At 45.2% G+C, this 21,618-nt stretch overlaps 1 protein-coding gene across 1 annotated transcript; it reads right to left on the bottom strand.

Annotated features, from left to right (window-relative positions):
• Positions 1 to 4,132: 4,132 nt before the first annotated feature.
• LOC121545337 (DDB1- and CUL4-associated factor 1-like) lies at positions 4,133 to 21,470 on the bottom strand. The gene is made up of 26 exons (XM_045209554.1): positions 21,296 to 21,470; positions 20,339 to 20,471; positions 20,066 to 20,142; positions 19,874 to 19,947; positions 19,626 to 19,739; positions 19,374 to 19,511; positions 18,864 to 19,045; positions 18,150 to 18,537; positions 17,871 to 17,972; positions 17,620 to 17,778; positions 17,254 to 17,433; positions 16,777 to 16,986; positions 16,392 to 16,561; positions 13,173 to 13,300; positions 12,824 to 13,059; positions 11,573 to 12,645; positions 11,262 to 11,460; positions 11,086 to 11,168; positions 10,166 to 10,250; positions 9,829 to 10,062; positions 9,501 to 9,594; positions 7,401 to 7,505; positions 7,084 to 7,157; positions 6,853 to 6,945; positions 6,149 to 6,398; positions 4,133 to 5,712 (listed from the first exon to the last, which is right to left on the bottom strand). Exons 2-26 carry the CDS (start codon positions 20,461 to 20,463, stop codon positions 5,654 to 5,656), a joined length of 4,632 nt encoding a protein of 1,543 aa, XP_045065489.1. The 5' UTR covers positions 20,464 to 20,471; positions 21,296 to 21,470; the 3' UTR covers positions 4,133 to 5,653.
• Between the last annotated feature and the right edge of the window lie 148 nt (positions 21,471 to 21,618).

Genomic DNA, 21,618 nt, shown 5'->3' with positions numbered 1-21,618 from the left:
TTTAGGACCATACGGACACCTCCAAATGGTTGGGGAGGATGTTTGGAGTGTTTATCCGACTGGATAAAAAAAAATATATATGTCCCCCCCACTTCTAAAACCTAAGTTGTGCCCCTGCAGCACATACACTGTAGGGTACTCTCTTATGGACACACACAGACTTATGCATACATCGGTCCACCATCTCTTCCTCTCATACAGTAAGTATATTCATTCAGACAAGATAGCCTCTGCTTGCAACATCACCCACACAGACAGAAAAATACATTTATTCCTGCTCCCTCTCCTACACTCAGGCAGACAATATCCTGCCTGTTTTCAGCATAACACAGACTCACACACATACCCTAGCTCTCCCACTCACACACACTCATACAGACCAAAAGACACAGGCATTTTGAATTCTGTCCAGGAAACTACACTGAATAAAAATATAAAATGCAACATGCAACAATTTCAAAGATTTTACTAAGTTACAGTTCATATAAGGAAATCTGTCAATCTAAATGTATTCATTAGGCCCTAATCTATGGATTTCACATGACTGGGAATACAGATATGCCTCTGTTGGTCACAGATACCAAAAAAAAAGGTAGGGCGTGGATCAGAAAACCAGACAGTATCTAGTGTGAACACCATTTGCCTCATGCAGCGCGACACATCTCCTTCGCATAGAGTTGTCCAGGCTGTTGATTGTGGCCTGTGGAATCTTGTCCCACTCCTCTTCAATAGCTGTTCGAAGTTGCTGGATATAATAATAATAATAATAATAATATGCCATTTAGTAGACGCTTTTATCCAAAGCGACTTACAGTCATGCGTGCATACATTTTTGTGTATGGGTGGTCCCGGGGATCGAACCCACTACCTTGGCGTTACAAGCGCCGTGCTCTACCAGCTGAGCTACAGAGGACCATATTGGCATGAACTGGAACACGCAGTCGTATATGTCGATCCAGAGCATCCCAAACATGCTCAATGGGTGACAGGTCTGGTGAGTATGCAGGCCATGGAAGAACTGGGACATTTTCAGCTTCCAGGAATTGTGTACAGATCCTTGCGACATGGGGCTGTGCATTATTATGCTGAAACATGAGATGACGGTGGCGGATGAATGGCACAACAATGGGCTTCAGGATCTCGTCATGGTATCTCTGTGCATAAATAAAATGCAATTGTGTTCGTTGTTCGAGGCTTCTGCCTGCCTGCCCATACCATAACCCCACCGCCACCATGGGGCACTCTGTTCACAATGTTGATATCAGGAAACCGCTCGCCCACACGATGTCATACATGCTGTCTGTCATCTGCCCGGGACAGTTGAAACCGGGATTCATCCATGAAGATCACACTTCTCCAGCGTGCCAGTGGCCATCGAAGTTGAGCAACTGCAGTCAGGTCAAGACCCTGATAAGGACGACGAGCACGCAGATGAGCTTCCCTGAGACGGTTTCTGACAGTTTGTGCAGAAATTCTTCAGTTGTGCAAACCCACAGTTTCATCAGCTCTTTGGGTGGCTGGTTTCAGACGATCCCGTAGGTGAAGAAGCCGGATGTGGAGGCCCTGTGCTGCCGTAGTTACACGTGGTCTGCGGTTGCGAGGCCAGTTGGACGCACTGCCAAATTATCTAAAACAGCATAGAGAAATTAACATTAAATTCTCTGGCAACAGCTCTGCATTCCTGCAGTCAGCATCCCAATTGCATGCTCCCTCAAAACTTGAGACATCTGTGGCATTGTGTTGTGTGACAAAACTGCACATTTTAGAGTGGCCTTTTGTCCACAGCACAAGGTGCACCTATGTAATTATAATGCTGTTTAATCAGCTTCTTGATATGCCACACCTGTCAGGTGGGTGGATTATGTTGTCAAAGGAGAAATGCTCCCTAACAGGGATGTAAACAAATGTGTGCCCAAAATCTGAGAGAAATAAACTGTTTGTGCGTATGGAACATTTCTGGGATCTTTTATTTCAGCTAATGAAACATGGGATCAAGACTTTACATGTTGCGTTTATATTTTTGTTCAGCGTATTTTAATCAAAATGATGTTGTTTTTAGAATGTTATGATCTCTCCTATAGTTATTTAAGAACATAGCGTAATCCCATTTAACATATGGTAACCAATGGTGATGCAACAGCACACTCCTGAATAAGCTGATTATATATGTACAGTGAGGGAAAAAGGTATTTGATCCCCTGCTGATTTTGTACGTTTGCCCACTGACAAAGAAATGATCAGTCTATAATTTTAATGGTAGGTTTATTTGAACAGTGAGAGACAGAATAACAACAAATCCAGAAAAACGCATGTCAAAAATGTTATCAATTGATTTGCATTTTAATGAGGGAAATAAGTATTTGACCCCCTCTCAATCAGATAGATTTCTGGCTCCCAGGTGTCTTTTATACAGGTAATGAGCTGAGATTAGGAGCACACTCTTAAAGGGAGTGCTCCTAATCTCAGCTTGTTACCTGTATAAAAGACACCTGTCCACAGAAGCAATCAATCAGATTCCAAACTCTCCACCATGGCCAAGACCAAAGAGCTCTCCAAGGATGTCAGGGACAAGATTGTAGACCTACACAAGGCTGGAATGGGCTACAAGACCATCGCCAAGCAGCTTGGTGAGAAGGTGACAACAGTTGGTGCGATTATTCGCAAATGGAAGAAACACAAAATAACTGTCAATCTCCCTCGGCCTGGGGCTCCATGCAAGATCTCACCTCGTGGAGTTGCAATGATCATGAGAAAGGTGAGGAAACAGGCCAGAATTACACGGGAGGATCTTGTCAATGATCTCAAGGCAGCTGGGACCATAGTCACCAAGAAAACAATTGGTAACACACTACGCCGTGAAGGACTGAAATCCTGCAGCGCCCGCAAGGTCCCCCTGCTCAAGAAAGCACATATACAGGCCCGTCTGAAGTTTGCCAATGAACATCTGAATGATTCAGAGGAGAACTGGGTGAAAGTGTTGTGGTCAGATGAGACCAAAATCGATCTCTTTGGCATCAACTCAACTCGCCGTGTTTGGAGGAGGAGAATATTGAATTTGAAAAGCCTGTTAAATTAAATGAAATACCCTTTAATATAAACCACTATGGAAAATTCAATAAATCCACATTTTTTAAAAATATGAATAAAGGCTTGCTAAACATTTCCCTCCGTCAACCCTGTGTCGCTTCTAGGAAGATTTCAACCCACTTAATTCAAACATTTCACCATCAATGTAAAGTTATTTTGTTGCTTTGACTGTCATTTCTGAAGATAATTATTTATTAGTGATTCATTTACATCTGTCTCTCATTTTAAGGTCAACCCTGTTAAGTGAACTGAACTATTTTTCTTTCAAAATAAACATTGAACACCGAATAGTTAAATTAGTGTCAATTTTGTCAATTTACTGGTGTTTTGTGGTGGAAAACTGAGTTGGTCAAGCATAACACGTCAACCCTGTTACCCATAGATAGACAGGCAAGAAATGTTTTAGCAATTTCCTTTTTTTTGTGAAGCTTTCATTCAATTGCCATTCCCTGTTGCACTAAAGCTTCCATTCCCCATCACAAGGGGATTTATGGCTGATTTAAGATTAAATCGTCAACCCCCTTACTTTATTTGGCACAGTCTTTTTTTAAACGTCATCTCTTATTTATTTTTTGGGGAGGGAAGTTACATTTCTCAAACGGCACTTGGTGGAAACGACCCTAATATTGGGGTAAACTAATGACTACATATCCTCTACATGCTATTTCCACATTGTCTTTATGTTTTATGTTCTGGCCGGTAAACCCCTGGCTCTATGTAGGCAGAAATGTGAACAAACTCTTCCATCACAGCAACTGAATAATAGCTGTTGGGTGTATGATGCATATGTCATATTCAATGTTCAGACCAGGGAGTTATTCTCTTAATGTCAATGGTTCAGGGTTTTCCAACTATGAACATGCCTAAAGACGACAGAGCTCAACCTTTCATTTTATTTATAGTAAAAAATACTTTTAGATACATACATACAGTACACAACATGTTTTTATGGATCTTTACAAGAGTGCCTCCTTGAAGAATAAATGAGACGAGGCAGAAGGCAAAGAACATAATCAAACTAGGCAAAGAAAACACGAGTCGGGAAGAAAAATCATGATGTATTGGAAATAGGCAAGACAGGTGAGACCACGCCTACATTTGTATCGAGTGTCTTAATAAAGAAGTTGTAACTGAATAATAAAGCTATCCACAATTGAACACTTATCAGGAATAGCTTCTAAAGCCACCCACCCAACATCAAAGTTCAGATTCAGAAAAATCATCTAAACAAGCCCACCTCAGTCAAAATACACTGTCTGCATCATTGGCAGTTGGCAAACATCCTCCAATCCAGGTCAGGTTCTGTTGGTGTTGTTCCATGAGAGGACCAATCAAATCCAAAAGAGAAAAATGAAAGGTAAACAGCTTGTAGCTAACTGTAAAAACTGAACACCAAGCAATGTGCACTAATGAACCCAAACTGAATGCTAAAATGTTTAGTTTACATTTGGATTGTATGCAAAGTATGTATTCCCTTAGAATATAACCTGTGTGTGCAGCATAAACCCAAGGTTGAGATCAAGCACCATTCAAAATGTCAACCAAAGCCAAATTCATACATGGAAAAAGGAAGACATCCTTTAAGGCCTCGTTATGTATACATACAACTACATCAATCGTTTGCTGACAATTTTTGTAGAGTCCACAGTTTTACACTCACTAACGTGCTTACAGTTTCTAAACAAATGCCAGTATTCAGCATTTTTCAAGAGCACCATGTTTGATCTGTTGCTATGACGACAGTGAAATCCGGTGGTGTTGGTCATTGATAACACTACTGTGTGTGGCTTCTTGGTCGTTGGTCACGTTTGTATAGTAGAAGGTGGTGCAGTGGAGATGAACCTGAGGATATGGCTGGTTTAGCTCCACATAGACTGTGTGTGTGTTACAGTGGAAGCCTCATGCAGCACCTTAGTCTTTAGCAGGCCACATGGGAGTTGATGCAGTATAGAACAGGATGCTTGAGTCAGCCAACACTGCCTTACCAATCCAGAGTCAGAAGTAGCTTCCTTCAGTTTCCCCATCTAAAAACAGTCCTTCAGTTTCCCCATCTAAAAAAAAAAACTATACAAAGAGCGGTGGCCATTCAGCATTCTAGAAAATAAAGGATAGTCCATATCAAAGGGCAAACTTTTGAATGAGCTTTAATGAATTCAAAATGAAAAAATAATAACCTCAGTTGTTGTTGTGTCTGTACAAACATTGTTTTCCACTCATCAAGCCCACGGTGTAATATAAAACTATATCATATACAAATCAATTTTTGCAGAAACATTTTGAAAGGTGGACATCTTCTGGCCCTTCACTGACTCCTCCAATCAGCTTCTTCCAGGTTGACTTGCTCCTGGGTGGTGGGTGGCCTTGGACAGAATTCCAAACTGGCAGTGCTCTCTCAGTTCATTTCCCAAATCCAAATCCCATCCTTCTTTCTCCCCAACTCTCTCTTATCTAACTGTACCTTATCGTCTTGTCTCAGTTGTTTATGACATTTCACCCACAGGGAGCTCTCTCTCCAGGAGTCCGGACCTGTCGTCCTAGTTTCGCTGTCCCAGACACTGACGGCTCCTCACTCATTCAGGGACAGGATGATGTCATCCTCAAGGTCAGAGTTGTCAGAGCTGTCTGCTGGGTTGACAGAAAGACAGCAAATTTAAATTATGTAGAGGTCTGGGGGATAACGGGACAGAATACTGTACAAGTCACTGCTGTGGTGGTAGAAAAATGACAGAAAGCAGAAACGACATGTCTTCTGCAACATGCCCTCAGACAGTGTGAGGGTCCATCTCTTTTTTCCTCTCACTCGCACTCTTTTCCTTTCATTCTGTCAATCCCTCTCAAGCTGAAGTGTCCTCACACAGCAGTAGAGGCACAGCTTTTCAGTCATAATAACATCATGGTAATGACTTCTTCTATGGCATTACTAAAAAGCATTAAGTAGCCTAGCTCTTATGACAACAGGTTTACGTTTACTGTTACCAACAACTTCAACCTTGCCTGTCCTGCATCCCATGCTGTACCTATCAGTGAATGTTTGAAGGACAAACTGACAACTGTTACTCACTGTTATCCAGGGCAAGGTCCCCATCATCCTCATCCGAGTCATCATCATCGTCATCCTCCTCCTCTCCGTCCCCCTCCAGCAGGTGAGACACCTCTTCATCGTCAGAGGGAGATAATTCATTGTTCCCGTCGTCCTCGTCCTCATCCTCTCCGTTATCGTTATCCAGCTCAGCGATCAGAGGGTCCGTGTCCATGTCATCGTCAGAGTCATCTTCATCATCATCATCGTCATCATCTTGATCGTCATCCTCCTGATAGGGACAAGTGTTCCAGAACAGCCAGTGTAAGGAACATGCTTCACAGATCTTATATTTCTCTATTTAGGTTGTATTACTTGCAATAAAAAGACTGACACAACCAACCAATCATCTAATGTTAGTGACTGGTGATCTGATTGATTCATTCATTCATTATCTACCAAACATTTTGTATTTTTTATTATTTCACCTTTATTTAACTAGGCAAGTCAGTTAAGAACAGATTCTTATTTACAATGACGGCCTACACCGGCCAAACCCGGACAACGCTGGGCCAATTATGCGCCGCCCTATGGGACTCCCAATCACGGCCAGTTGTGATACAACCTGGAATCGAACCAGGGTGTCTGTAGTGACGCCTCAAGCACTGAGATGCAGTGCCTTAGACCGCAGTCTAAAGTGCACTGCGGTGCTTTTTGAAGGAAGGGGGTTTGTTGGGTCTCTTTACCTGATCGTCTTCATCCTCCTCCTCTTCAGCCAGTCTCTGGCGTCCCACCTCGTACAGTCTGCACACCGTGTCTGTGTTGACCGAGTCCTGGTTCTGGACAGGAGACACACAGCAGCAGTCAGAAACATACAACCGTGTCAGAGGCAGTCTCCCAATACTATACTACTCTGAGTATTTGATTCAATCACGTTCAGATTTATTGAGTTATGTAACAGATGACATAAGACCTACCTCAATCACAGCCAGGTAGCAGTCCTTAGTGTCCGTGCAGAGGTCAAAGATATTCCTCTTCACGTCAATGGTGGCTGGGGGGAAAAGACAGGGGGCATGTTTCATTGATGTCATGTAATAAATAAACCTGTCACACTAGTTCAATCTTAACCATATCTAAAGTAGTCGATACAGAAACGAGTTTGGATGGAGTCTATTCGCTTAGGGAACATGGCTGGGTTGTTTAGGGTCGTGCAGTATACAACTGGATAGTCTATTCCTGATAAATGCAACGGATTGAAACTCTGGTGATCGTGTGGGTCTTAAAGCCATCTCACCAATGGGTTTGTAGTCGGTGGCGTTGAACGTCCTGAAGGAGGAGCCAAAAGGAGTCTTCGTCTGCATCTCCATAATGTCATCCTCATCATCGGCCTGGAGCATCGCTGCAAAAACAACCCAGTAGTGTTAGGTTCTATCTACACGCCACAACTGGAACACATACATAGGTGTGCTTCATATACAGAGAAAAAACAATAGAGGTGTATGGATGGATACAATTATTTTCACAGTCAAAGGGTACCAGTTGCATCAGTAGTAGGAAAAATGGGTGGCCAGATTAGATGGCCAGATCGATAGACATTGACCAATTATTCTGGCTACTAAATCAGTGTGGTGGGGCCAAGCTTCCTGCCATCCAGGACCTCTATACCAGGCGGTGTCAGAGGAAGGCCCTCAAAATTGTCAAAGACTCCAGCCACCCTAGTCATAGACTGTTCTCTCTGCTACCGCACGGCAAGCAGTACCGGAGCGACAAGTCTAGGTCCAAAAGGCTTCTCAACAGCTTCTACCCCCAAGCCATAAGACTCCTGAACAGCTAATCATGGCTAACTTCCGAGTGGCGCAGTGGTCTAAGGCACTACATCGCAGTGCTAGCTGTGCCACTAGAGATCCTGGTTCGAATCCAGGTTCTGCCGTAGCCGGCCGTGATCCGGGAGACCCATGGGGCGGCGCACAATTGGCCCAGCGTCGTCCAGGGTAGGGGAGGGAATGGCCGGCAGGGATGTTGGTAGAGCATGGCGTTTGCAACGCCAGGGTTGTGGGTTTGATTCTCAGGGGGGGCCAGTATGAAAAAAATAAACAAATAATAATAATGTATGCACTAACTGTAAGTCGCTCTGGATAAGAGCGTCTGCTAAATGACTAAAATGTAAATGTACCCGGACTATTTGCACTGCCCCCACCCCCACCTCATCTTTTTACGCTGCTGCTACTCTGTTAATTATTTATGCATAGTCACTTTAACTCTACCCACATGTACATATTACTTCAACTACCTCAACTAGCCGGTGCCCCCGCACATTGACTCTGCACCAGTACCCCCCTGTATATATAGCCTCCCTACTGTCAAGAGCACGGCGCTTGTAACGCCAAGGTAGTGGGTTCGATCCCCGGGACCACCCATACACAAAAATGTATGCACGCATGACTGTAAGTCGCTTTGGATAAAAGCGTCTGCTAAATGGCATATTATTATTATTATTATTATTTTATTTTACTTCTGCTCTTTTTTTCTCAACACTTTTTGGTTGTTGTTTTATTTGTTGGTTAAGGGCTGTAAGTAAGCATTTCACGGTAATGTCTACACCTGTTGTATTCGGCGCATGTGGCAAATAACATTTGATTTGATTTGCAGAGCCTTTATGGTATCCACAAGGCTCTGGGTAACAGGATTGGGGTCAATTCCATTTCTATTGAGTCAATTGAACTGGAATTCCAATGAAAGAATAGAAAAATCCTCCTTGAAAATGGATGGCATGGTTAAATTCAGGTACCGGTAATGTGAGGATTCATCATGGCAAAATAAGAGCTAGTTGCACACATACTGGATGAATAGAGGTGTGGGTGGATGAATAGGTGGATAGTATGATAAGAGTGGTACTGCTGTGGATGGATCCATCATGGCCTCCCAGTGGCTCTGGCTACTGAGCCATTAGAATGGTGTGGATGTTGGTGGATACATCATTTTACATTTTAGTCATTTAGCAGACGCTCTTATCCAGAGCGACTTACAGTTAGTGAGTGCATACATAATTTTTTTATTTTTCATACTGGCCCCCCATGTGAATCGAACCCACAACCCTGGCGTTGCAAACGCCATGCTCTACCAACTCATGGCCTCCCAGTGGCTGTGAGGTGGTGTGAATCAGCTGGTTAGACTCCTCTGCTAGCTCAGGGCACAGCCTCCTGGCCATATGGTTCAGCAGGGCCGTGTGGCATCAAACACACATCTACATGCACCTTTCACAACCCCACAAGCATTCACCTTTCTACACACATCTAAAAGTCTTAGCTGTTCACCACAAGGTGAAATTTGATGAGCCTTGCTACCACAGAACACTGTCCTTCATTTCCCATAATGTAGTGGGATAAGGCCTTACCTCCGTAGATGACCGTGCCGTTGTTGTTGAAGACGATCCTGCACTGGTCCAGAGCTGGCACTGTGTGGAGGAGGTGAAAGGTCCGCAGGTCCCACTGACACAACCATTAAGGAATCACACTGTCACATTACTATCAATATAACATATTGACTATTCTACCCAATTCCTCTGGTGTTGGGATATTTGCTGGATGTACACAACAGATGGCAAGGGACACAGACTCATCTTGATATTAGGCCACTTATCAGATAAACTGATGCAGGCTCAGTACAGCCAATTAACTCTACAAATATGACTAGGACTATTGTACAGTATGTGAGTAGGATACAATCTCAGTGTTGACGATGACCTCCAGGCCATTGGGGTGGAACACTCCACTGATGTTCATGTTGAACTTGTCAAACTTGTGGATGGCCCGAGCCGAGCGCACGTCCCACAGCACGCCGTCGTTCAGCACCAGGTCGTCGGTGGGGTTAAAGGTCGCACAGTTCCTCTTGTAGTTGTTGGCCAGGTCCGGGTAGTTGAGGGTCAGGGTCTTCTGCCCTGTCTGGATGTCATAGATCTGAGACCCAAAGATTACATGTTTTCAGTTGATCAGGACAAAAAAATTAAACTTGTACCTGGTTGTTCAGTTTAACCTTTATATGTTGAGAAAGAAGACTTACGTGAGCTATGTGTTCCTTTGTGCCAATGACTCGGTCTTGTGAGAGTTTGCTGAACTCCACATAATGATCATCTAAGAAGGAATGCCTGGAAAGAAGAGGGGAACAATGAATAAATACAGAGGTAAATAGAAAATACAAATTCCCAGGCATCCCTTACAACCTCTGACTTCAGTTCATATAGAATAAGCCATTTTGGTTAAGTAATGATGGGCCAATGTTGTTCTAGCTAAACTACAAGAGCACCAATGTTGCTTTGGTTAAACTGTGGACAGAAGGAGGCCCCACTACACTGTGGATTCTATGAAGTGAACATTCCAGCCCCAAGACATAGTGATGGGGATAAAAATGTTACAATATTATATCGATACTTTAACTCAAAGTATCTATTTTTTTTATTTTTTCCAGCTAGCGCTAGTTGGCTGTACCTGCGCTAAACGCCGGTATTTTTCATCCTATAGCTTGTTCATCATCTTTTTAAATAGTGAGACATGTTTTCAGCTATTTTGTTTCCATGACTGATCAAAAATAATTTTCTCATGTTCTCTCTGCAGCAGACATATAGTGAGCAACGTTCGGAACATCAAATCGCAATAAAATCACAGTATTGAATCGTGTGAGTCGCATTACATATTGTATCAGCACCTAAGTATCGTGATAATATTGTATTGTGAGGTCCCTGGCAATTCCCAGCCCTACTAAGGCAGTTCAGTTAGTGTGCATAATTAAAGAATGTGTCAGCCTCTTTCAGCAGTTCCTGCTGGCACTGAGCAGCTGTACCATTGGGCAGGGAGCACCATGGAAACACAACCAGTAGAATTAACCATAGAAATGGAATGGGTAGCGCAGCCATCCCCATTTGAAGCAATAACCAACTGTATTGATCTGACTGGGTCAGGGTTGGTCTCCTGTGTCACACTTACTTCATGATGAACACTGACTTCATGCCCCACAGTGCAGACAGGGGATAACTCCATGATGCCGACGTCAACAACAGAGAGCCATCCTGATGAAAAAATATAAGAATAAAAGGTTTCACTAAAATACTACGTTTTAGATATACACGAGATAGGTAGATTTGTAAATGTGTCCCACTGACCCGTGATGGCTCTAGGTGTGTGATGGCAGAGCTGTGGCAGCTGTAGCTAGCCTCCTCCTGGCCTGTGAACACATTGTAGAGTTTGAGTTGGCCCGTACACGTCCCCAGCATCAGGAACCGCTCACGGGCAGAGAAGGCACAACACATGAACCCACTCTCATCCTCGTCTGCCTCCCTGAACACAGACATGGGACGAAACCTGGGGGAAAGGGGAAAAGAGGGAAATGTAATCCAAAAGAGGTCCATCTAAAAACCCAATTAAAGATAAAAGACAAGGACTTAGTCCCCAGTGTATTAGGAGCCAACCATACCTGCTAAAAATGAGGTGTCTGTCGAAGCAGCCCCCGTCCACCCCTCCATACTTGGGGTAGACGACCCTGCGTGTGTTTCGGGAGGTGAAGTTGGTTGGGGCCTGGCGCCTCTGCTTGGGCTCGGGGCACTGGTGGGGGGTGAAGAGGGAGAAGGGGGGGCAGGTGGTGACAGGGTTCTTGCAGCGTGCATGCTGCTCCCTCAGGTACTCTGTGATGATGCTGTCCAGGGCGGGGGGAGAGGGCAGGTGTCTGTCCAGCTGTTTCTTCATGGCTGGACTCTGGCTGAAGGCACCGTAGTCTGACTTCTGCCTCAGCACCCGCGGCTTCTTACAGCTGGCAGGCACAGGGCAAGGCGACGGGCGCTCTCGCGTGAACACGATCCGACCAATCAGGGGAGAGCCGTTGCTTTGGTGAGGGGTCAACAGGGGAGGGGCGGCCGGAGGGAGTGCGAGGAGTTGCGATGTCGAGGGACGGGGCTGGGGCTGAACTGACAACGGCACGGACGGATGAGAGCCGTGGCTCGCCAATCGTGCCGCGACCCCATTGGCCAGCCGAGGGGTCCGGGGGAGGGCAGGGGCGGGAGAGGCAGGAGGGGGGGGGACAACGACAGGAAGCAAAGCTGAGGAAGATGGGTGGGGGAGGATGGCCATGGGGAGGTCGGCCTCCTTGGTGAGCGTGGTGGCCGTGTCATGCAGGCCTTTGGCCACCAGGTGGTTCCGGATTAACAGCAGTAGCTCCTTCTCAGGGAAGGAGATCCTGGACTGGGCCACCACATTAGCCCTCTGCAGCCAGGCCAGGGACACATCTGTCCCTATCATGAGGGGTTTACCAGACACTCGCTTGATGAGCTCCGCCGCAAACTTGCAGAACTTGACGTGTTCGCTGCGTTTGTCCTGGAGCACAGGCTCCTTCATGAGCTGCTGGATGTGTCCGCTGCTGAAGAGAGGCAGCTTGCTGATAATCTGTCTGACTGAGCTGGAGCGGGACAGACCCACCAGGGCCTTACAGGCCAGGGCCCGGATCTGATCTGCATCTGTGATGGGCATCTTCACCGTCAGCAGGGACAGGAGCACCTACAGGGAGATGGCAGAAGAACTAGCTATGGTTCCCAGTGCATAATAACAGTATTGAGAAATCATAAAAGTAACCCAAACCACTAATGAATAAAGACAAATCAGAGACCAGTAGCACCCAACAACATAACAGCGTAATATCTATCAATAGACAGTTCTGAAGTTAATCTCATCTCACCTTGATGCCGTTGTTGGACTGCACCACGTTCCACATCTTGCTGAGCACGCTCTCGCTGCTCTTGGTAGTCTGGGGCAGGCGTCTACGAGGCGTGCCCGAGATGAACTTGCCGATGCTGGACATGCGTTTGTCCGGAGCGCACACACAGTTGATGACCACCTGCAGAGCAGACTTCTGGATCTCGGCGTCGTTCACAAACACCTCTCCCTCTGCAACCACCAGGACTACACTCATACCTGAGGAACAACAGAACATTAAGATGAAACCCCAAAGCAAACAGTCCTGGTCTGCTGGATAGATAAGGTGGTGTCAATAGAATGCCATGGCAGGGCAGGGCAGTGTAACGTACCCACGGTGGAGACTGCGTTACCCCCCTCCCCATCCGGCACAGCCACAGACTCCGCCATCAGCAGCTGGGTCTTCGGGATCACTGTCAGGATGCTCAGTATGTCCAGGGCATAACGCACTGTGTCACTCCTAGGGGACAACACAACACGGGGGAAATAGTCACAGTATTACTCGGTATTCACTTGAATTGTGAAAAGATATAAACAAATGTTCTCCATAATGAATAGAGGTGTATTTCAATATAGAGCAGAGGGGGTTTTGTATTATAATTCTATTATGGATCCCCATAAGGCACTGGTTACAGTTTTGCAGCAGCTACTCTTCCTGGGGTCCAGCAATATTAAAGTTGCACTATGCAGAAATCACTCTGGCATTTCCTGGTTGCTAAAACTCTAATAGTTTGCCTAATTTCAGTTTATGTGACAAAATAAGCTAGTATAGTGTAGAGAATCATTGTACCATCTAAACCGCTGTGAAATATATTTTCCATAACCAAAAATATTGTTGTTGTTTCAGCTGTTTGAAAACGGGTGTACAAAACCGAAAGTAAAAGACGCAAAAACAAAACTTAAGAACGGGAATCATGGAAATAGTGCACATAGAACAGATCTACTGCTTCTTAGACTTGCTTTCAAGTAGAATGATAGATCTATAACTCACATTTCTATGCGTATTTGGTCAGGTCACCCAAAAAGTTACATATTGCCACTTTAAGGCAAATTAAATACAGTTAAAACATTACACTTCACAACACATTACACACTACTTCAACATTTCTACAATACAAAATCCATTTGTGCGTAGAGTGAGTGTGTTAGCATGTGTGTGTATGCATGTTTCTGTGCGTCTCTTCGAAGTCAGCTCAGTTTCATAAGGTCTGATTTATGCTGCTTGCATGAGTTACTTGATTTGGAAGAGAGTTCCATGTAGTCATGGCTCTATGTAGTACTGTGCGCCTCCCATAGTCTGTTCTGGCCTTGGGGACGGTGAAGATACCTTTGGTGGCATGTCTTGTTGGGTATGCATGGGTGTCTGAGCTGTGTGCTAGTAGTTTAAAACAGACAGCTCGGTTCATGCAACATGTCAATACTTCTCACAAATAGTAGTGATGAAGTCAATATCTCCTCTACTTTGAGCCAGGAGAGATTGACATGCATATTATTAATGTTAGCTCACCGTGTACATTTAAGGGCCAGCCGTGCTGCTCTGTTCTGGGCCAATTGTTATTTGCGTATGTCCCTCTTTGTGGCACTTGACCATATGACTGGACAGTAGTCCATGTGCGACAAAACTAGGGCCTGTAGGACTTGTTTTGTAGCGATGTCAAGAAACAGAGCAGCGCTTTATTACGGACAGACCTGTCCCCATCTTAGCTACTGTTGCATCAATATGTTTTGACCATGACAGTTTACAATCCAGGGTTACACCAAGCAGTTTAACCCCCTAGAGTCTAAGCTGGGGGGGAGGGTTCTACTAAGCTAACATATGGAGTTGTTTTAAGGTCATACTAAGGATCATTTAGCTATTTGATATTGAATTTTAAGACTTTAAGTATCCCAGAAAAACATTTTAAAACACTGATGAAACATTGAATTTGGACTTACTGCTATTAGCCCAAACAAACGCATTGAATACCAGATTCACCACATAGAACAGATAGTCCCCCAAAAAACAAGATTCTCTGGTCTGATGAAACCAAGATTGAACTCTTTGGCCTGAATGCCAATCTGGAGGAAACCTAGCACCATCCGTACGGTGAAGCATGGTGGTGGCAGCATCATGCTGTGGGGATGTTTTTCAGCGGCAGGGACTGGGAGACTAGTCAGGATCGAGGGAAAGACGAACGGAGCAAAGTACAGAGAGATCCTTGATGAAAACCTACTCCAGAGCACTCAGGACCTCAGACTGGGGTGAAGATTCACCTTCTAACAGGACAATGACCCTAAGCACACAGCCAAGACAACGCAGGTGTGGCTTCTCTGAATGTCCTTGAGTGGCCCAGCCAGAGCCCGGACTTGAACCCGATCGAACATCTCTGGAGAACCTGAAAATAGCTGTGCAGCAACGCTCCCCATCCAACCTGACAGAGCTTGAGAGGATCTGCACAGAAGAATGGGAGAAACTCCCCAAATACAGGTGTGCCAAGCTTGTAGCGTCATACCCAAGAAGACTCGAGGCTGTAATCACTGCCAAAGGTGCTTCAACAAAGTACTGAGTAAAGGGTCTGAATACTTATGTAAATGTCATATTTCAGTCTTTTGTTGCAAACATTTCTAAAAACATGCTTTTGCTTTGTCATTATGGGGTATTGTATGTAGATTGATGAGGGAAATCCATTTTAGATTAAGGCTGTAACGTAACAAAATGTGGAAAAGGTCAAGGGGTCTGAATACTTTCCGAATGCAGTGTACTGCCATTCATTTTTTAAACTGGTACCAGGGACCTTCAGATGAGGCTTGTGGGCACCCTAGAGCAAAACAACCAACATGTACGTGTTCATGAGAGATGTACCTTACAGAGGGCTCATATTAGTGTAGCCCCAAACTGTTGGGACGCTACAGACAGAAGTTGGCAGATCGGCTATACCGACTTCAGACGAGTGCCAAGACGCTTGTGGGGGGGGGTCGTAGAGCAAAACTGAGAAAACCATCGTGTTTGTGAGAATATCATCTTTCCATAAACATAATAGTTTGTAGGCCAAACCGTTTGGACGCTACAAACATTTGTGTGAGAATAATTATAATAAATGTGCTAATATTGTACAATCTAGGTAAGCAAAGCTCCTAAAGACTTACCCAGAAAGACTCACAGCTGTAATCACTGCCAAAGGTGATTCTAAATTAAAAATGTATGCACACATGACTAAGTCGCTTTGGATAAAAGCGTCTGCTAAATGGCATATTATTATTATATTAATATTATTCTAAGATGTATTGACTCAGGGGTGTGAATACTTACGTAAATGATATATTTCTGTATTTAATTTTCAATAATTTAGCAATTTCAACAACAAAAAATGTCACTGTCATTATGGGGTATTGTGTGTAGACGGATGAGAAAAATAAATACATTTTATCCATTTTGAATACATTTTCTGAAGGCACTGTTTTATCCAGATACTGAATGTTAGCACTTGGTGGTATATTGCAACTTCCCACAATGGCCCTCCTCCTCATCTGTACTTGAAATAGAGAAGGAAGGCTTGCAATTCTGTCCTTACCTGCCATAGTAGGTCCTCCAGTCACAAGCGATGGAGATGAGCTGCAGCAGCAGCTGAACACAGGACAGCTTGTGGAAGACCTCTGCTGGCTCCCAGTACAGTCTGACTGGGCCGTACTCGATCAGGAACTCCATCATCTCCACCACCTGCTCATGGGTGTAGCTGCACGCCTGGGGAACAGAAAGAGAATGAGGCATCTCTGAAAGAAAAACATCACCAAGGTTCATCTGTGATGATGGGTTCCAGGGGGGTTGGGGTCAATTCCATTTCAATTCAGAAAGGGCACTTTATAAATCCCTATAGGAAAAAAATGGCAATATTTGGAGCAAACACAATCATTTCAATCATCACAATCTCCCAACATGGGACAACCTGTTCCGTCTACCTTGTAGTAAGGCTGAGGGTGAATGGGAGCGCCCCCCTCAGTCCGCTGCAGGGACTGCTTGACCTGCTCCACCTTGATGGCCAGATGGGCCTCAAAGTACCTGCGCAGGGCCATGCAGGTGTGCTTGGCCGTCTGCCTGCTGGAGAAGATCTGGTCATCACTCAGCAGGGCCGCCTGGTCTTCAGGGTTCAGGATCTCCAACGTACTGATCTGGAGACAGTAGAAATACACACAATAACCAGCAGTGTAATACACACAGCAATACTGAGGATGTTCAGAGAACTGATCTGGAGACAGTAGAATTATACACAATAAGCAGCAGTGTAATACACACCGCAATACTGAGGATGTTCAGAGAACTGATCTGGAGACAGTGAAACACCAAAACAGTGTTTTTTAAAATCAGGATTAGAAAACCCTGTCCTAGTGACAGCTAGAGGAAACAGAAGCATGAATAAACCAGACAGGCCCTCCTACCAGGTTGACGAGGCGTCGGAGGCCATCCTGCCTGTCAAAGAGCTCCAGCACGGCTCGGTAGGAGAAGGAGATGGAGAAGAACATGGTGGCATGGCAGCAGCCCGAGGCGTGGGAACACTCCAACAGCCACAGAGTGTAGCTCACCACATCAGACAGGATGGAGTGGGGCAACATACACACCTAAGGGGAACAGAGACACATGAAAGGGGGATACATGAACACACCTTTTTCTATTGACTTACAGATTTACATGGAAGTAAATCATGTTACACACCCCTACTACAGGTCATAACTTTTACGAACGGTTGATCTTTATGCTGTGTGTGTGTGTGTGTGTGTGTGTGTGTGTGTGTGTGTGTGTCCTACCCTCTCCATGGCGTCCTGGTTGTAGGCCAGGTAGTAGAGGCACAGAGACACCCCTGTGGCGGCCATGGAAGGCTTGGGGATCTCCAGCAGCTTCTGAACCCCTCCATGGGCCACAAACTGGGCTGCAAACTTCTTATGCAGGAGCAGGGAGGCCAGGTACTACAGGTAGAGAACGGGAATCCTAGGATAAAGCTGGGATGCTCCTCTTTAAACAATTGAGATGCATTCTAAGTCAGTTATAGCAAGGTTACCTTGAGAGCCTCAAAGGTGAGCTGTACATCGTTGGTCTGCTTCAGGTCCATGTAATGGATGAGCAGCTCACAGGCTCCCATCTGCATGAAGACAGCCAACAGCTGAAAGACAGAAAATAAAACAGAGAAATGAATCATTTATGCAGAGTACTACTCGTCTGTCTAGCAGTCTACACAGTCATTTACGACATAATGTCTTCAACGAGTGCAGTACTAGCTCTTATAACGGAGTTTGTCAAGACTGACATCTGTTGGTAGGTTTATGTAGCAGAAACTAACCTCCTGGTACTCCCCCAGAGGGGTGAGGTACTGCAGGATGAGCCTCTGCTCCATCTCCGGGGTCAAAGGGTAAAGGTGATAGTTGTTCCCAATCACCCAGGGGCTCATCTCAGACCAGCTGCTGTTGGACAGCTCGCTGAAGTTCCTCTCCGGCTCCGGCAGGGAGAAGTTCAGCTTCTGTTTCACCTTCCGTCCGTTCTCCCTCTCCGCCCTCCTCTTGAGGTGACTGCTGCCCTCCGCCCTGCCGTCTGGGAAGTCCCGATGGGACAAAGACGGTGGGGCAGACACGGGTTTCATCAGGCCTTTGACGGACGAGCTGGTGCGGCTGCTGGTCTTGTGGGAGGAGTTGAGGTAGTTGAGGTGGAAGGAGATCTCGTTGTCAGACTCATTGCTGAGGAAGGGGTTCTCCTCTCTGTCCTCCTCTGGTCCCTTCTCGTCCCTCTCCGTTCCGTTATTCCCCGGGGGGAAGGGGTTCTCCTCTCTGTCCTCCTCTGGTCTCTTCTCGTCCCTCTCCGTTCCGTTATTCCCCGGGGGGAAGGGGTTCTCCTCTCTGTCCTCCTCTGGTCTCTTCTCGTCCCGCTCTGTTCCGTTATTCCCCGGGGGGAAGGGGTTCTCCTCTCTGTCCTCCTCTGGTCTCTTCTCGTCCCTCTCTGTTCCGTTATTCCCCGGGGAAGGGGGTTCTCCTCTCTGTCCTCCTCTGGTCTCTTCTCGTCCCTCTCTGTTCCGTTATTCCCCGAGGGGAATGGGGTGTCCTCGAAGCCTCCGTCGACAGTCTCCTCATCTAGAGGAAGGAGAGGTTCCCCCAGGGTCTTCCTGGGACTGGGCCGTTTAAACTCCTTCCTGTTCTCAGTGTCCTTGGCCTGCAGCTCACGTAACCGCTGCAGCATCAGAGGCACCTGAGAGAGAGAGAGAGAGAGAGAGAGAGAGAGAGAGAGAGAGAGAGAGAGAGAGAGAGAGAGAGAGAGAGAGAGAGAGAGAGAGAGAGAGAGAGAGAGAGAGAGAGAGAGAGAGAGAGAGAGAGAGAGAGAGAGAGAGAGAGAGAGAGAGAGAGAGAGATGCATAATTCACAGATACTGATGGACACCATGGCGCCCACCTGTGGCAACACATGGTTAAATTCAATTTAACCCACATTGTAGTATTTATACAACATCTTATGTTGATGTTGTTAAACCTTCTCAGAGGCTTAATAAAAACACCTGATAGTAGGGTTTTGGCACTGACCAGGACTGAGTTCTCCTCCCTGTAGTTGGCAGCGATGTCCTGGTTCTCCATGGCTCCAGCCAGCAGGCCCGTAGCATAGATCCTCAGGGGCTGCTCAGCATCCTGGGCCCATTTAAACAGCCTCTCCACAATGCCCTCCTGTCACAAACACAGAAACATAACATCATGATTATTGAATAAGTTGCATATTCTAGCTAACTAAATCTATAAACATGTTTAAGTGCATCTCCACAGAAGCAGGTTGTAGCCTACCTTCTCCTGAAAGACCACGGCGGTCTCCAACCCAGGCATGATGTTCTGCAGCAGGCGACAGGCTGCCGTGTTAAGAATGAGCTCTCTGCTGGTCATCACATAGCTATTCACCAGCTGGAAAAAGACAGGAGTTCAAATAACAAGGCACACAGGAACTGATACTGTTCTATGACCACGTGAGTATGCACTCACCAGATTAGTATTATTTGTAAATTGACAAATAAGTATTTATTGTTTTCAGTTCTTACCGCATTCATGAAGTCATCATCTTTGAACAGGATCTTGAGCAGGTGACCCAAGACACATTCTGGATCAGCTCTCCCTAAGTGGCAAGAGGTGGGGAGAATTACAAATCTACAAAATGTCAACAACTATCACTTTGCTAGCTAAAGTTAATACTATAGTTATGACTACACACTAACAGAAATAAAACATCTTACCAGGGTGCCTGTCATCAAAAGGATCAGGATCAGCTTTGTGATATTCCTCAGTCTCCCTCTCCACCAGCTCTGAGATCCTGAGAGGAAAAGAAAACCCATGATATATTCAAAACAGACAACATATTCCTAAATGTCCAGAGACTCTAAAACAAACTTCCTTCCATCCCTTCAAGTAACGTGATCTGAATAAATGACGTGAAAAAAAAATAGAAACTTCCCATAATATCCACTGGTGTTACAAAACATGATCCTTTTTGTATTACAGACACTCACTTGGTGAGGATGTTGACCAGGTCTGGTGTGCTGGCCTGCTGTTCCCCCTCCCACTGCTCCAACCAATGCTCCAGCAGAGCAGTCAGCTCTGCCTTGGAATCCACGCTGGCAGATGCCGACGCCATGGTGTGGCCTGATAAGCATAGAACAAATGATGAAAGAATGTGTAAAAAACTGTATTGGTGCAAGCATGAGGAGGGAAGTGTTGAATGTTGACAGATTCTAGCCCATATCAACATTTACAATGACAGGCAACTGATGGATAGTAATAGTCACTGACACTGCTTCCTGATTTGGCCTACTGAAATAAAATATATTTCATGCATGATCTATCTACGCTCACAAACACAAACCACGACTTCCTCTCCAGTTGCAACCAGTGACTCAAAAGGGACCTTTCTTTGGTCTTCGGTTCAGAACAGATCCAGAGACAGCTGCATAGGTCCCTAGGGACTAAAACGGTCAACAAGTGATTTGGTCATGATGCTAGAAACCATCCAATAACATTAGCTAGCTAACGTTACTGTGTAGTAGCTACTAGTTAGCCTATAACTAACGTCAGCTTCTTAACGTTACGGTCTCTGGAATATATAGCTAACGTTAGTTAGCTAGCTACATCAGGATGACAAGCAACACACCTCGATAGCTAACGTTGGCTAACTTATTTCTTAGAAAACTCTGCAGGTGTGAAATAGCACGTTTAGCTAAATGTACCAGCTAGCTAGCTACATATATGGCCTATATAGAGCTACAACGTTGGAAAATCTGTTTTAGCTAAGTTACACTTAGTTCAGTGTTCGGGGTCCGCGCCAGTAACAGCTGTATGCGTTGATTGTGCACACGAGCTAGCTACAAGACCGTCTAGAGTAGACAGTTATTAATGTGCGAGACAGCGTTGTTGGCTAACTAGCTAGGTAGCTAGCGAACACATTATTAGCATGTTAGGCGAACGCGTACCTTGATTTGCTCAATTTTCACTCACTCTCCTTATTCCTTCCACAAAAAAAATAATTTAAAAATCCCGACACACACTTGCTAGCTAGACCTGTATTGTTAAAAACAATACAAACTGCAGCCTCGCACAGCCACCTTGTTATCACTTGTTTTAGCTCAGGGTTTATTATGGCGAACACGTTCTACACGGGTTGTCACTAGTTACCACAGCCACAAAGTCAAAATTGGCTATATCTTTAAAATGCTTTTTCTTTTTGGTCTTTATTTAATTTAAGTGTTATACATAAGGTTTGCAGTGTGGTTAAGATTAGGGTTAGGTTTAAAGT

Source organism: Coregonus clupeaformis, chromosome 30 (assembly GCF_020615455.1).
Source record: "Coregonus clupeaformis isolate EN_2021a chromosome 30, ASM2061545v1, whole genome shotgun sequence".
In the NCBI taxonomy this organism is placed as follows: Eukaryota; Metazoa; Chordata; class Actinopteri; order Salmoniformes; family Salmonidae; genus Coregonus; species Coregonus clupeaformis.
The sequence above is the reverse complement of the archived record's forward strand: the minus strand, read 5'-3'. Positions and strand labels throughout refer to the sequence as shown.